This window comes from Cololabis saira, chromosome 13, assembly GCF_033807715.1.
Source record: "Cololabis saira isolate AMF1-May2022 chromosome 13, fColSai1.1, whole genome shotgun sequence".
Taxonomy (NCBI): Eukaryota; Metazoa; Chordata; class Actinopteri; order Beloniformes; family Belonidae; genus Cololabis; species Cololabis saira.
In genome coordinates, this window is record NC_084599.1 from 25,296,647 (window position 1) to 25,312,918 (window position 16,272).

At 38.0% G+C, this 16,272-nt stretch overlaps 1 protein-coding gene across 6 annotated transcripts in view; it reads left to right on the top strand.

Moving 5' to 3' along the window:
• Positions 1 to 16,272, top strand: part of opa1 (OPA1 mitochondrial dynamin like GTPase) — a 40,256-nt gene that overhangs the window by 6,631 nt on the left and 17,353 nt on the right. For 3 of the 6 annotated variants that reach the window (XM_061738447.1, XM_061738449.1, XM_061738451.1), the window contains 23 exons: positions 1,220 to 1,360; positions 2,822 to 2,875; positions 3,075 to 3,179; positions 3,351 to 3,437; positions 3,686 to 3,799; positions 3,932 to 4,012; positions 4,113 to 4,187; positions 4,274 to 4,345; positions 4,546 to 4,645; positions 4,833 to 4,963; positions 6,216 to 6,288; positions 6,378 to 6,450; positions 6,838 to 6,953; positions 8,485 to 8,549; positions 8,766 to 8,842; positions 9,750 to 9,915; positions 10,146 to 10,298; positions 10,548 to 10,656; positions 11,321 to 11,400; positions 11,647 to 11,787; positions 11,968 to 12,084; positions 12,179 to 12,272; positions 12,862 to 12,972. In XM_061738447.1, coding sequence (XP_061594431.1) covers positions 1,220 to 1,360; positions 2,822 to 2,875; positions 3,075 to 3,179; positions 3,351 to 3,437; positions 3,686 to 3,799; positions 3,932 to 4,012; positions 4,113 to 4,187; positions 4,274 to 4,345; positions 4,546 to 4,645; positions 4,833 to 4,963; positions 6,216 to 6,288; positions 6,378 to 6,450; positions 6,838 to 6,953; positions 8,485 to 8,549; positions 8,766 to 8,842; positions 9,750 to 9,915; positions 10,146 to 10,298; positions 10,548 to 10,656; positions 11,321 to 11,400; positions 11,647 to 11,787; positions 11,968 to 12,084; positions 12,179 to 12,272; positions 12,862 to 12,972 — 2,335 coding nt within the window. The remainder of the gene's footprint in view (positions 1 to 1,219; positions 1,361 to 2,821; positions 2,876 to 3,074; positions 3,180 to 3,350; positions 3,438 to 3,685; positions 3,800 to 3,931; positions 4,013 to 4,112; positions 4,188 to 4,273; positions 4,346 to 4,545; positions 4,646 to 4,832; positions 4,964 to 6,215; positions 6,289 to 6,377; positions 6,451 to 6,837; positions 6,954 to 8,484; positions 8,550 to 8,765; positions 8,843 to 9,749; positions 9,916 to 10,145; positions 10,299 to 10,547; positions 10,657 to 11,320; positions 11,401 to 11,646; positions 11,788 to 11,967; positions 12,085 to 12,178; positions 12,273 to 12,861; positions 12,973 to 16,272) is intronic. The other 3 variants (XM_061738452.1, XM_061738453.1, XM_061738450.1) reach the window with 2 other exon arrangements.

The window sequence follows — 16,272 nt, forward strand, 5'->3', positions numbered from 1 at the left end:
TCAGAACAGTATTAAGAAAATGAAAGTTTTTTTAATTTTGTTGACAGTTTAAACTATGTAACACAGCTTAGAAATGTGTTCCGGTCATACATTTAGAGACTCTACATCACTCAGTTTGCCTGTAGGTTTACACATACTGATATATAGCTTTACCACAGCCATTTAAATGCCGCCCTGCTTCTTAATGTTTTCCCCCAAAACTGCATTCCTGAATGTGTATGCTTCTTTTTAGTTTCATATTGGGTAGTTATTTCTTAAAAAAGACATTATGCACATTTGTCATATCACCTCTGCACATTTTTGTATTGCACTCTGAATAGTTTCAGTGTCTCCATGTTCCAGTTTTATGTCTTTTGAGTGTTTTCTCACTGTACAAAGTTCAAACAGGAAGGTATGACTTGAATATCAAAAAGAGATTCATTCAAATGGACAGCTTTCTTCTCCTTTGCCCTGCTTTCCCCCTGCAATCATGGTCTCCAACATGGGCACAAGACTTTTACAAGTCAACGTTTTTTAAGTTACATTTCTATTTGAACTTTTCAGAAAGAGCAAAATAAAGAGAGCACAGAATTAGACAGTATGACATGTTGGGGACCTCTGAACCGAGACAGATTTCCCCTGCTTTGTGCTTTGTCCTAATAAATCAATAGTCCAATGCTTGCTTTACTTGTTTGATAGTCATCTTCAACAACACCAGAGGAGATTTCTTGCAGCACATTGAAACATATTAAGTACCTCGAACTTCATCCTCCATCGACCGTTTTATACTCTTGAAAGTTGTATGAACTTTCAGGAGCAAAGTCAATGTCCTAGTGAGGATTAAATCACTGTAATGGATGATGGTGAGGACAGACAACAGAACCTCTGTTGTTGCCACTTGCTGAGGGGCGCTGGTTGCTGTATTAGTTGCCTTCTCTGCCTTCAGTCTGCCAAAGTTTGTTTTTAAGAGAGACTGACTTTGTTGGGTTTCACTGATGATGGTGGCAAGATTACCAACGACAGGATGTTGATTCTTTCAAAACTGAACTTTGACCTAATTATGAATCTTTTAACCGGAACACCACCTGTGGCAGTTGTTCAGATACCGTCTCCTGTGTTGGGATGCAGCATCGACCTGCTTGGCTGTCCCACTCGGTAGTGGCTCGTTGTTGGTTTTATTTTATTTTTTTCTCTTTTGTTGCTCCTCCTTCCTCTCTCACATTATGACGTGCCCCAGCAGGGTCTGCTCGGCGAGCTCATTCTTATTCAGCAGCAGATCCAGCAGCACGAGGAGGAGGTCCGGCGGGCTGCTGCAGCCAATAATGCGCGTCCCCCACCACCAGAGCCTCCGAACCCAACTCCCTCTCAACAAAACCGCAAGGTGAAGGTCCCACCCCACTTAGGTCCGCCCCATCCCACCAACGGCTCCCAAAACATTGCAGCTTCAGCACAGGGCAAGAGTGTAGATTATTGGGAAGTTTGGTTTTGACTCCAGCATCAGTGGAAGATATAAACTCAGCGAAATGACATGACTTTCAATTCTTGTACAGTTCTGCTGTATAAATTCCTTGGTATTGGAAAATGTGAGATATGCATTTAATTGTTTTAAGTAAACAAATGCTTATTGTTTGCCTATTCCCACAGGAATAGGAAAACCACTAAAACCATCTTAAATTTATTTTTGATTTTTTATAAATTCAATTTTACCACCAAGACAATGTGTGTTACGCCTATATTGATCAAGTCATTTTAATCTAGGATTTTCTTGGGACAGTGCTTTGAAATACATTTAAAAGCATGGTCTTTAAACTAGGGTGGAACAATTATTTATCTGGTTGTTTGACAATAATTAGTTAGCACATTATTTAGATTTCTTTTATGTCTTTTGTTTTTTCTTTTAATAAGGGCTTTATACCATGCCCTTATATAAAATTATTGTTTGCAGTTTTTATATATAATTTTATTTTAGTACACTTTCTGTTTAAATTTAATGACATACCAATTTATTTTGGTGTCTTCCCCACAATACCTGGAGGGGGGCTTGCACGGACCTTCATGGCATCTTATAATGGCTGGAAGATCATCGACAGTCCTCCATTTGGTGGATTGAAGCATAGCATGAAGTTGTGTTGCAACTTGCTGCATGGTGTGAGCTGGACCTTTTTTTTTTTTAAAGCTAAAATGAACAAAGATAAATGCTATTTAAATTTTATTCATCATAATCGCAATAGAAGCCTTTGGTTGTTTAGATATTTCTTGGATGACATACTAAATAACTTCATTGTGGAACTTAAAAACTGGTCAGAACAGCTTTTTTTTCCCGTATTGATGGGATCATTTACAGCAAAATTCTTGTTTCAGTTTAAGATTTTGAAAATAGATTGGCGTGTTTGTATGTATGAATTCCTTCTCCTTCAGCTAGTCCCATTTATTCTTGTATGCTGTCTCTCCTGCTTTCTGTCCTGCCATTCATACTGAAGAAAATGATGTAATTGTATAAGGTACAAAAGGGTTGGCCCAGTAATCACAATGATTGTGTATGGTCTTTTAATGTGATGTGATTCAATTCAGCCCACTTGTACAGTTCTTTCTGTGATTTTTGTTTGTTTGTAAATCATTGAGCTGAGTATTACCAGAATGAGTCCTGTCTGCTTGAAATGTCTGTCCTCTATGAATTAACTCAATTCTCCACACGTGGGCGTTCTCTGCATGTATTCAAACTTGTGTGGTGCTGGTGGGAGTTAATTATTGCGATTATTGCAGAGCCATAATTCAAAGCTAAAAGGATGCATTAACAAAACTTGTTACTGTTCTTTTTCTCTGTTTCTGCTGTGACTTTTAGTCATCAGACAAAGAAAAGTTAGACCAGATTCAAGAGGAACTGCTCCGTACCCAGGTATGAGTTTTCTTTTTGTTTTTTTTTTCCTGGCTTCTGTCTGGTAAAACTTGGTTTCAAGAATGAGCTGTACTGTTTTATGTTTTTCAAATAGCTTAAAATGAATCAAAGATATGATGCAATACAAGAATCAAGCTTTTGCTATCTGTTTAAAAAGTGTGTACTGGTGCTGATTGAATAATGTATTTGTTCCCCCAAGTTAAAGTATCAGCGCATGTTGGAGAGACTGGAGAAGGAAAATAAAGAGTTAAGAAAAGTGGTGCTACAAAAAGATGATAAAGGGATTCATCAGAGGAAAGTTAAGGTGAATTGCTCATAAAATCACACCATAAAGAAAATGACGGATGCATATATATGTATATAATCTTTGAGCTGCTACAGTTATTCTTCTGTTCTGTTAGTCAGAGTGAGAAGCTAATTTTATTTTGACAATAAATGACACTTATATTATTAACTACTGTGTCTCTTTGTGCAGAAGTCTCTTATTGACTTGTATTCTGAAGTCCTCGACATCTTATCTGATTATGATGCCAACTACAACACCCAGGACCACTTACCCAGAGTAAGTAGTGTAATTCATTGTATTTTTTTTTTTTTTTAAGAAAAATGATTTTGGTTACTAAGAAGTGTAAAAAAAAAAAAAATGTTTTGCTTTGTAATTTATTTTTGTAGTAAAATTGGGATGCGTTTCATAAAACCTTTAATATTAAGCTCTTGGCAGTTCTCTTCTTGTCATATTTCATTCTTTAGTAATGTATCCGCCTGCGTGTCTTGTCCAAGGTCTCAGCTATATTGTCTCTCATGTTTCAGGTGGTTGTGGTTGGCGATCAGAGTGCTGGGAAGACCAGCGTGCTGGAGATGATTGCCCAGGCCAGGATATTCCCCAGGGGGTCGGGTGAAATGATGACACGCTCTCCTGTCAAGGTGAGCGAAGTTTAAATGAATAATGTTTCAAAAATGGCAGATTTTCACGTGTATTTCATGTATCCAAAGAAGATATAGTAACTCGTTTAAAAAAAAAAACTATAATTGTTTTATTCATTCATGTTTTTTTAGGTAACGTTAAGTGAGGGCCCTCACCATGTGGCCATGTTCAAGGACAGTGGTCGAGAGTTTGACCTCTCTAAAGAGGATGATGTAAGTGGCAAATTCATTCATCAGTCCTATTTGAGGTGCAGTTTTCACCTGCTTCCCTCCTCTCACCATTTTGCGTTGACTTTCTTCTGGTTTCCAACAGCTGGCTGCTCTGAGGCGTGAAATTGAGCTGAGGATGAGGAAGAGCGTGAAGGAGGGACAGACGGTCAGCTCTGAGGTAGAGCATATTGTGATTAATCAGTAAAAATGCTGATACTTGGTACTTCTGTGAATTTACATGACATTTTTTCTTTTGAATGTTAGACGATATCCTTAAGCGTAAAAGGTCCAGGCATTCAGAGGATGGTACTTGTTGACTTACCAGGAGTCATCAGTGTGAGTATACATGTTTAAATAAATATGGCTGTGAATGTTTGACTAGACGGGCATGTATTCTGTATCATTGATTGCACTGCCGTTTAATTTGCCCTTTTTTGTTTTTCTAAATTACAGTAAAAATATGTAAAATCAAAACCATTAAACTGATACATGTCTTTACATATTCAGCATAAAAAGTTTACGTATCTTTTTTACAGACGGTGACAAGCGGCATGGCATCAGACACTAAAGACACCATTTTCAGCATCAGCAAGGCCTACATGCAAAACCCCAATGCAATCATCCTCTGTATTCAGGGTGAGTCATGACTACATTATGCAAACGTACCACAATCATATGGAAAAACAGCTGGTATATAACTGGCTGGAAGAAAATCTGTAAGAAAGCTGCCTTTCAGAGTCTTACTCTCATGCTCTAACCACATTGGCAAATCCCGGATTTTCATAATTAGTAGATCCATCCTAACTTTTTGATCTTTTTTCAGATGGCAGTGTGGATGCAGAGAGAAGCATTGTAACAGACTTGGTCAGCCAGATGGACCCTCAAGGGAAGAGGACCATCTTTGTCCTGACCAAAGTTGACTTGGCTGAAAAGAACTTGGCCAGCCCAAACAGAGTAAGAGATCCTAGGTTTCCCCCCCAAAAAATATTCTAAAAGTTATACATGAAATGTTATACTGACCATTCAAAAAGCTTGTTTATCAGTTAAAAATGTCAGTCTTAACATTGTAACTTTATAACTGAATTTGAAAAAACAAATGATCAGGAAGAGTTTCCAAAAGTTGACTTTCATGAAGAAATCTGCTGCGTTGCCACATTTATTCACATCAGTCTCTGAAGCCATATTGATGATTCTCTCAATTTCAAATGTCATATTGACCATCTTGTAAACAAACTGTCCAAGTATGTAGGCTTGTTCTACAAGATCAGACACTTCCTTCCTCTGTCTGCCCTTCTTACTTTGTACAAAACTCTCTTTGAACCTCATCTCAACTACTGCAATGTGATATGGTGCAACACCTTCACATGCCATCTTAAAAAATGTGTATCTTTGCAAAAGAAAGTCTTGTCTGTCTTGGTCAGAGATAAATTCCCCCACCCACCCTCTATTTCACCGCTTTGAGTTACTAAGACTTGCTGAGTTAAACAATTATCATAATGCTTGTCTTATGTTTCAAATTGTCAACAGGCTCAACCCTAGACTTAGTAGTCTTGTGCCAATCTCCAGTCCTCAGCACACATACCAAACAAGAATCAAACCACTCATATTAGGGAAATGTCGCCGACATGTGCGCGCCAGTATGAGTGTTGTTTGCAAGGGGCCGCAGATTTGGAATAGGATTGATGATGGCCTCAAGGTGTTGCGTTCTATCTCCAAGTTTAAAAGACAACTAAAAAATAATCTTTTACTAACCTATATATAATATAAAATGCTTCTTCATGGACTGCTGGGATGTATGTGTGTGACTGTGTGTGTATGTAATGTTAAGTATGTATGTTAAGTGTTTTTTTGTGTACTTTGTATGCATTTATCCATCACCATCTCTTTACGGATGGTAACTGCTTATACCATTGACTGTACCCTCACCCTTATACGAACTATGGGCCCCCACCTATAAGCTTTCCGGGCTTCCTTGGGGGACCCATTCACTCTACCCGTTTAATTCAGTTGTATTATTATAATTATTATTATGGTATTGTGAATAAACTCAAACTCAAACTCAAGCATCAACTGCTATTTTCAGCTTCTCCACAAGAGGGAGCTCAGTCCTTTGTATTTGACCATGTTCCTCTGTGACCACCACTTCAGAAGTTTTCTTATAGGATAAAAGGAATTTGAGTGTTTTCTGTTACATCTTCTCTTTTAGATCCAGCAAATAGTTGAAGGCAAACTGTTTCCCATGAAAGCCCTTGGTTACTTCGCGGTAGTGACTGGAAAAGGTAACTTATAATTCTTACTTATCAAGCATTCTGCATTTACTTCCATGTTATTTCCATGACACAAATCAGTATCATGTCTATATTTAAAGGCAGCAGCGGTGAAAGTATAGATTCCATCAAAGATTATGAAGAGGCCTTTTTCCAAAACTCCAGATTACTGAGGCAAGTTATGCTTTATTTTAAACACCTTTTAAATGTCTGTCTAATGTACTATTTACACTGGACCTAAATTACCTCTGGACCTGCAGTAATTCTAAAATTATACCCCGACATCTGTGTTTAGTCCATGCTGAATAAGCCAAGTCTCTGTTTTACCGTTATCTCCAGACATTGATTCCAGAAGTGATGTCGAGGCTTTTTATTTAACAATAAATCGGAATATTGAGTTAAAAGCATCTGATCAGACACTAAGTTGCCACGGTAATGGTAAACTTGTAAATGTAACCGGGTCTGGAGCGTTCATTGAAGCCTAACAGTTTTTGCGCCGTCAGAGAGGGTTGATGGAGGATAAGTTAATATCAAAGTTGACACCAGTTTGTGTTTTCCTAGGGACGGCATGCTGAAAGCCCATCAGGTGACCACTAAAAACTTGAGTCTGGCTGTGTCTGATTGCTTCTGGAAGATGGTTCGAGAGTCTGTCGAGCAGCAGGCTGATGTCTTCAAAGGTGTGATTTTAACTTTTATCCCACAAACTGACTTTTATTCTTATTTATTGAATTTTCTTCTTGTAAAACAACAAATATTTCCATGCAACTTCAGATCATAAAAGGTTTGGACAATATGGAAAAGGCAAATACATTATTTTTTTTAAACATTTATTCTTCAATTTATTTTAAATTTTAATTTGCATACACTGTAATATATTTAACCTTTTTTTCTTGAAACATTTATTTAATATATTAGAATTCTTCAAGAATGTTCTTTTTTTTATTTATTTTTTGGTGTTGCTATTAATGCTTGTTTCTATGTAAGCGATAAATGAATGACGGTTCTTGATTCAATGCCGTTTGAGTGATATGACAGGCTGGCATCCTTGCGTTTTACACACTGAAATTCCTCCAGATTTCTACAATCATCATCTGTTTCAGTCTTTTTCAGTCCTAGAGGAACAGTATTTTTCAATGCATCAAGGACTTTATTATTCCTTTTTTGACAAACTGGAGGTTTTTCTGTTTTAATGGATACTGCCTTTGTAATGATTTATCATTAGTCACCTGTTGACATCACGTGCATAGAATTACATTCTCTCTCTTTTTTTCTTGCTGTGATTCTTTTTTTTCCTCTTTATTTGCCACATCCAAGGTTTTATGATTTTGGGTTGTAGTTAATTAGGCTCGCTAAGCTTTTAACCATTAACTGGGAGATGAGCAAGTAATGCTGCTCGTACTAGTTACTTTAGTGACTCTCAGGTCCTCCTCTGTTGCTCTCCCCCCAGCCCCCACCTTCCACCTACACTTAGTCTAGACAATCACAAGCCACTGCCAGCAGCAGAAGAGATTTATAGCTTTGACACAGCAGCTCCCATAAGTCCATTGTGTTGTATATTGATCCATATCCCATCAAATTGCACACAGCCAACTTCCATCCTCCATTCTTAGCGCCAACACAGTTTCACCAACCAGCAATTAGGCTAATCTCCATTGTGGATAGGGAGTTGAAGGAAGGGGCAGCAAGCTTGGTGTGCTTGTGTCTATGTCCTTTATCTGGATGTTTATATGTGAGAGTTGAAACTTTGACTTTTGATAAAGAGTGTGTTATTGGATCCATTGCTTCATCTCCTAAGGGACCAGTTAAGAGGGTGAGTGTGCAGTGTCCTCAGCTCCTCTTATTAAAGGATGGACACCATTAACAACCTTAAAGTGGTCTTTATATCATACCTGGTTAAAACAAGACAGGCCCCATCTTTGTATAGTCATTGCCTGTTGATTTTGAAGATTTGTTGTTTGATGGAACATGATATCTGAGGATGCATTAGAAATGCATTAGAAATCCGTTTCATCCACTCACAACTGATGAATTATCACAAGATTAATTAAACTGATCTTATGACCTTTCTTTTTTTTTTTAAAGCGACATTACTGCGATGGTTAGACTATAAGTTCTACAGTTCTGCTAAATGCAAAATTAAAGATTTTGTTCATGTTAAGTGTTCAGAGGTTCCTTTCAAAGTTTCTTATCACAAACTCTTTTCTGCAGCATCACGGTTCAACCTGGAAACAGAATGGAAGAACAACTACCCTCGTCTGAGAGAGCTGGACAGGGTAAGCAATCACACAAGAAGCCCATAAAGCTTGTCCATACTTTTAAGATAATGTCTTGACCCAAAAGTATGAAAAGGGAGGAAAAAAAACATGACTAATGGGTAGATATGTTTTGATTTTAAAAAATCACACTAATGTGGTAATTAGATTAAAAGTTAAAGACACTTCTGAGTTTTAGTGGTGAGATTTAGCAAATATTATTTTGTCTGTTTGCAGAATGAACTCTATGAAAAGGCCAAAAATGAAATCTTGGATGAGGTCATTAGCCTGAGTCAAGTGACCCCACAACACTGGTAAGTTTATTGATAAGTAATACAAAGTGAGGTATATTCTGTAAAAGACAGGACATCCTAAATATGTGTACCTGGTAGTAAGATTGCATATTTGCAGAAGCCCCAACACACAACTATCGATAGTGCAGAGCCCCCTCCCGATGAAGCTGATCTTTCTGTTCTCTATTTATCTATGTGTGAATATAGTTGTAGCTCACCAACAATGAGGAAAAACTTGCTTAAATGAGTTGTATGCAAGCTGTTGTCAGCTTCCCCTGTGTGCATGCCTTCAGTTCCTCCAGATCAATACTCTGATTAATGGGCCATGGATGGGAGTAGGGGTGGCCCTGTTAGCCAGCCACCAGCCAGCCAGCGCTATCGAAGAAAGCATTTATTGATAGTCAGGAAAGTGAGCTTGAACAAAAGGGGAGCATTATGAATTATGAGTGTGTTTTTATGATAAATGAGAGAGGTGCAGCACTTTTCTGGTGTCAGGGGGACTCGAGACTCGTGGGACCTGTGGTTGCATCCAGGAGTCTCACTACAATTGAGCAAAATGGTCAAAGCAGTGGCGTTGTTAAGTGTTAGCAAGGTCACAGTGGAGCTATGTTGGAATTCACTGTCAAGTGCAATTAGAGTAGTTTTGACAAGAAAAGTCTAAGCACAGGCATTGTTTTTCTGCCCCAGTGGGTCGCTTAAGTGAGCTACTGTTTGTTGAAAACCAAAAGGCATCTTTTTTTCAAAACATTCCTGTTTGTTGAATCCGTCATAAACGCAATCATAAAGGAAAGTCAAAATTTTGACGCTGTACCTTAGTAAAGGTTAGCATGTAGCTTTGTTGTGTAAGTAGGAAGGGACAGCAGGGGGCATTGCAAACCAAGAAACAACTGTTTGGAAATTGGTGTTATGTCTGTTTTTATCCTCAAAGGGAAGCTATTCTGCAGAAAAAGCTGTGGGAGCGTGTTTCCACCCATGTCATTGAAAACATCTACCTTCCTGCTGCTCAAACAATGGACTCTGGTACCTTTAACACCACTGTGGACATCAAGCTGAAGCAGTGGACTGACAAGCAGCTTCCAAACAAAGCGCTTGAGGTAAAGTGGGCCATCTTTTCAAAACAAAAAATTAAGATCTTGATGGTTGCATACATTCAGGTCAGATTGTGTTCTTGTGCATTTGCTGATTAGTGGACATTTCTTAATTTAGTAATGAATTTGGTTCCAAATGTCTTTCAGAACTTTTGGAATTTAAATTAAAGTATTACATCCAGCACTTACTTTACTGTATGGTTAGTCGTTTCCTTAGTATGATTTGCTCCTTTCAGGTTGCCTGGGAGACGTTGCAGGAAGAGTTTGCCCGCTTCATGGCTGAATACAGAGGCAAAGACCAGGATGACATTTTTGACAAGCTGAAAGAGGCTGTGAAGGACGAAAGCATCAAGAGGCACAAATGGAACGAGAGGGCCATGGACAGCCTGGTAAACACACGCTGAAAATCCACTCATCCCGGTTGCAAAGATGCTGAGATCATACATGCCTGTTGATATAACCTCCCAAAACAGACACAGTTTGATAATTTATGCATGGCTTGTATAACGAATTGTTCTGTCTTACTTTGTTACAAGAGGGTTTGATTTCAACAAATAGCCCAAGATTTCATCTAAACGGTGAACACACAGCCACTCAACAAGTCATGAAACTGTTGTGTGTGTCTGTGTGTGTGTCAGAGGGTGATCCAGCACAATGCCTTAGAAGACCGCTCCATCACAGACAAACCTCAGTGGGATGCAGCAATCCAGTTTATGGAGGAAACCTTACAGTCACGCCTCAAAGACAGTATGTTAACTACAATTATATCTCATATCTCAAAGTGTTTACAAGATGTGCAAATCACCTGGATTTATATTTAATGTTTTTTCCCCCCACAAAGATAACACACTCTTGAAACGATAAATGGATGTGGTACCAGTTTATGGTTTATACTGTAAATATGTATGCATGATATATTGTTAATGATTGTAAAATGTGTACTTTATTTGTTTGTAAACATGACTACACCTCTCATAACAAAGTGACTGACTCCTTTACCACACTAGAAGCAGGGTCGTTGCCCTGATATTCTGCTACCTATAATCCACTTAGCTTGCAGGAAGAGCCTGCACACTGATGTAAAAGAAGGGGTTACTTTCAACTGCGCTACATTTTGTGATGGATCACAATGTTGATTCACACATTGTTTCTAGGTCTGCCAGTCCAAACAAGTCCTAATAAATACATTTGAATTTGTGCAGGAATTGGGAAAAAAAAGCCTCCTTTCCCACACAACAAGGTTTTTTAGGTTTTAGTACATGTTAAGTGTTTTCTTTTTTTAATCCAGTTGTAAAAGGTATTTACAGTCTCAGCCCCTATAAGTGCAAAACACTCAAAATTGTTCTGTTATGTAATTTTGTTCCTACTCAACATATTTCTTACGTATCTGTTCTTATCTGTCCTCCTTTAGCGGAATCAGTTGTCAGAGACATGGTGGGACCAGACTGGAAACAAAGGTGGCTCAACTGGAAGAACCGAACACCAGATCAGGTCAGAAGTGCACCATGTCTTTAGAAGTAATGGTCATGATGGCTGCCATGGCTTTTAAGCAGCTCTTTTACTGCAAACTAAAGAAATAAAACATTTAAGATGTTTTTTGGACACACAATATACAGTAGATAATTTTATCACAGATCACTGTGTAGCTTATAGATCATAGTGCCCAATACATTAAATAATTTGCTTCTGAATACCCTTTTTGCCATCACGTTGATCACTTCTTCTTTGACGCTGCAGCACATTCGTAATGAAACGAAGAATGAGCTGGAGCGATTACTGAAGCTGCATGATGACCACACCGCTTACTTGGCTAATGACGAGGTCACCACAGTCAGGAAGAACCTAGAGGGACGAAACGTGGAGGTCGATCCAGTACTGGTGAGATCAAAAGCCGTAATCATTTAAATGAATTTGTCATTCTAATCCCTGGTTATAGTGAAAGTCCCTTTTTTTTTTTTTTTTTTTTTTTAATCACCTTTTCATCAAAAATTTGAACCTTCATGAATCATTCATTATATTTACTCTCTATTAACTGCTAATATATTTATTATCTGGCAGATCAAGGACACATGGCATCAGCTGTATCGCCGACACTTCCTTCAGAAGGCACTGGCTCATTGCAGCCTCTGTAAAAGAGGTTTCTATTACTACCAGAGACACTTTGTCGACTCTGAGGTATGCAGGAAAAAAAGTCAACATTAACTTACCTAGTTTTCAAGGTTTGGAGTACCTGTTTTTTAATAAAAAATGTTTTTGGATGCCACCACAGCTGGAGTGCAATGATGTTGTTCTCTTTTGGAGGATACAGAGGATGCTGGGCATCACAGCCAACACTCTGCGACAGCAGCTTACCAACACAGAGGGTAAGGACAAGGCTTCTTCTTCAGTTCATTTTGAAGCTTACATCTGACTTATATTTTCTTGAATTCTAACTAGACGGTTTTTATTGGTATGTACGTTATAATATTTTCTTTATAATTATTGACTTTATACTCCTAACTTCATCTTCAGTCTGAGTCCCCACCCCCCTTTGGGGCAAAAATGTGTTGAAACTTACACTCACTTTATGCAAGTGGAAGTTTCAAAACTTTACAATTTACACAGTTATGATAAAAATGAGCAGCCAGATGAAAGCAGACAGCTGGATAGATACAGTTGGCTGGGGCAGCAACACAACCTTTTCTTCAGGGCATGGTTTGTGATGTAATTTACTTGGGATCCATAACCATTCTTCCAGATCAGTATTATTCAGTAGTAATATTGATCTTGGAGACAATATGCTCAAACATAACCATTGTTAAAATGCATAGTTCTTTCTTTTCAATTCTAATGATAAAATGTCTTGATCACATAATTCATAAGGAATGTCCTCTAAAAAAAATCCAATACATTACAACTGAATTAAACATTGATCCTAATCCTTTTTGTGCCTACTTTGTTCATTATTTTTAGTCCGCCGTTTAGAGAAAAATGTAAAGGAGGTCTTGGACGACTTTGGGGAAGATCTAGAGAAAAAGACCCACCTCATCACCGGCAGAAGAGTTCAGCTGGCTGAGGATCTCAGTAAGGCATAAACACAAACACAATCCAAATGAGTAAATAAGCTGCAACAATTGAAAATTGGGATTATGGCGTTATCCCACATGACATGCATTCAAATGTCATTACTCGGCTTGCTTGTATAAGTGTGTTCTTAAGTATTTGATTTCATTGAAGGAAATCTCAGTGTAATCAGCAGGTGGCAGCAGTGCTTAAGGAATTGGTACACAGTACACAAAGTTAGGGTGAATGTCAAGTGACCGGCTGCATCTCAGTTTGTTTATAAGACTGATCCCTTTTTGTTTAAGCTTAGTTGATTTAGCAATTTAAATATAAGCCACAGTGCATCAATGGCATTGATCTTCAAATGTTAAAGGAAGGATAATAGTCATTTTGATGAGCCCAGCTGCATGACTGTTGCATCTTACTCTACAATACCAAAATATGGCTGTGATGAAATCTTTCATGCATGCAAATTTGTGTCGGCACACGACATATGGAAGAAGTGATTGGCACATATGTTTAAGAGGCAGTTTTCAGCTGTTTTCGACCAGAGTTTTCAACTCATGGCAGTGCTCTCTGTTCACATGATTATAAAAAGGTTAAGGTTATTAAAGGAAGCTCCAGATTTTTTGTTTCTCTAAAACCCATATGATGCTCATACACACACCAGGAAGTGTTTATGTATATGTGTCAGGTGGCTACTTCTTATTCTGCGGCACAGCATGTTTTGCAATCACACTGATTTTTACCTCAGGGCATCTCCTTTGAATGTGGTTAATTGTTTTGGAAAAACACCATCTTAATTTCTACTGTAACCTAAAGAGTCCTTCTTTGTGTTTAAAAACTTGGTTCAAAGTCTTGAAACTCAATTTTAAAAAAGAACTGCTCTACTTTGCCATTGGTTACTGCATGAGGCATGATGGTAGTAATCCCTTTTAAAGGGAAGAATTATTTCATTTTTTGTCACTTTTTTATTTAGTTAGTAGCTCATAATTTCAAAATGGTACTGTTCAGAAAGTTCATGCACAACTCTCAAGCATGATATTGAAATTGAATGTGCTTTGTTTCTTTGTTTTTTTTATGTCTGCTTGTGTGGTTAGGATGAGGCTTGAATGAATCAGACCAGAAGTGTCGCTTCGGTTTATCCTGTCTTTAATTTTAAGAAGATGTAGATGTTGAAACCTTTTTTTTTTTTTTTTTTTTTTTTTATGCTTTTGACATTTTTGAAAGGAAATTCACACACACACCTCACTAACTACTCCTGTAGTTGGAAAGTATTGGTCTTGGACTGTGCAGCAAGTTACATGAACAGACTTGTGTGCATATCATGTGGCATTTCTATAGATTTATCCAAGTCTTGACGGACTGATGCTCAAACCCCTCAGACAACAGGTGCTGGGACTCTTATTCATCTGATTTTCTTGACCAAGTTTGCTCTGGCTGAACGTTTTACTCTAAAAACATTCTGGTGGAGAAGCTATGAATACACTAATCTCCTCATTTCCTCCCACTACGATCTTGTGTGCACTGGAGTTCTTATGCTAATTTGCATTTGCACAACAGGTTCTGAATCAGAAATCTGTTCAACTAAAGACAATGGAAGAAAGTTACAATAGTCGTTGATCTTGTCATGTATAACTGAAAATCATTGCTGTCCTCCAGAGTTGAACGTAAATCAGTATCATTTCATAAGTATAACATTTTCTGTTATGGATGATACAAATGAATTATGCTGAAAGGTTGAATCTTTTGCCATTTCAGGGTTCTGTCGTATTTACATAAAAGTATAATGCAAAACTTGTAGTTATGAATGGGAACTGACAAATCAGAGCTTGTCCAAACCAGAACAGGACGATGTGGTTGACGGTGTGTGCTCATGAATCACATCTTACTGCAGCTATGTTTTAAAAAATAATTCAATTTCCGAGAGTTCTCCTGGTTACCTTGTCATTTGCATTTTGCTTCTACGCATTCCAGGTTTTGCTTATATTTTTGTTAATATAATATATCTGAGTAATAAAGCTGTAGCTTGTTGTAGATAAAACATGAAGGGAAGGTCCATTTCTCTAAATGATTCCCGATGGCCTTCATTGATATTTTTTTCTCAATAATACTGAAATGCCTGAACTCTTAAACTAATATCATATATTGCATAGTTTGGAATGGATCCTGTTTTTACAAGTAGACAAAACTTCAAAATAACTTCCATGCCATTACTGTATGTTCAGGCACAGACCAATGTACTCAGTTTTTAAAAAGACGTGCTGCCTTTTGCAGGGGCATGCTTTCTCTTTGTTTTGCACAAAGTCAGGGTTTTTGTCATACCAGCCCAAGGGAGAGGAAAGAACATGCAAAAACGCATATGCATGATTTGTCTCGAATCTGCACACTGTCTGTCTGAAAATCCCTAGACTTGCCTGGCCTTGCAAACCTTATAAGGCAAGTCAGTGGCAAACTTTTCCACACGTGTGACATTACCACTTTCCAACACCAAAGCGTTCTCTTGCTGATGTGGGAATGTGGTTTGAATCTGTCACAGGATCTTGTAGGATAGAACCTCACCTGTGGATGCAAACTAACTTTTTACAGGATTATGGGCTGTATCTCACTTTTGTTGGCTGATAAATTGTAATCAATCACACCCACATGTTTTGATTTGTTTTGTTTTATTTTTTCTTCAAAGGTGTTAATGTCAGCTGAAGAGATGCGAGGGTTTGTCTTATTCATTTTTTATGAATTCCTCCATTTGTGCAACAGACAGTCAGGAGAGTATTAGAGGAATCAATAATATTCCTGTTATGAAATAATTTGAAAGTGATTTGAAAGGCGCTAAATAAAATATCAATGTAAAAGCTCTGTGTGCTTAATGAACTCCAACCTCCCCATGTGCATCCGGCTAGATATGTTTTGCACATTACTTCTCCATCCTCATATTTCCCATATGTTTATTGTATTTAAGAGTAAATTCATAAAATCTTCCATTTAATAATAACTTGTCTTAACTCATAGCTACAGAATAGTAATATTCTGTAGATGTACGTCTCAGCTTGCCTATATCCCGTAGCCCCGGTCCTCTAGTTTTGTCAGATTCTTCTTTTCTTCCAATTGAGAAAATGTATGCCCCAGAGTTTTAGGTTTGTCAGTCAGATTGAGGTTGTGGGTGAGTGGAAGCTCTGGGTCATTAGCTGTCTGACATTTTGCACTGGATCTCCTCGGGTTGTTCAGCCAGGACCAAGTGTGTGAACATGGGTATGTGGGTTCTTCAGTTCACACTGACTTGCACAGTCGATGGGCTACCTTGGTGAAATGTCTCAAATCACA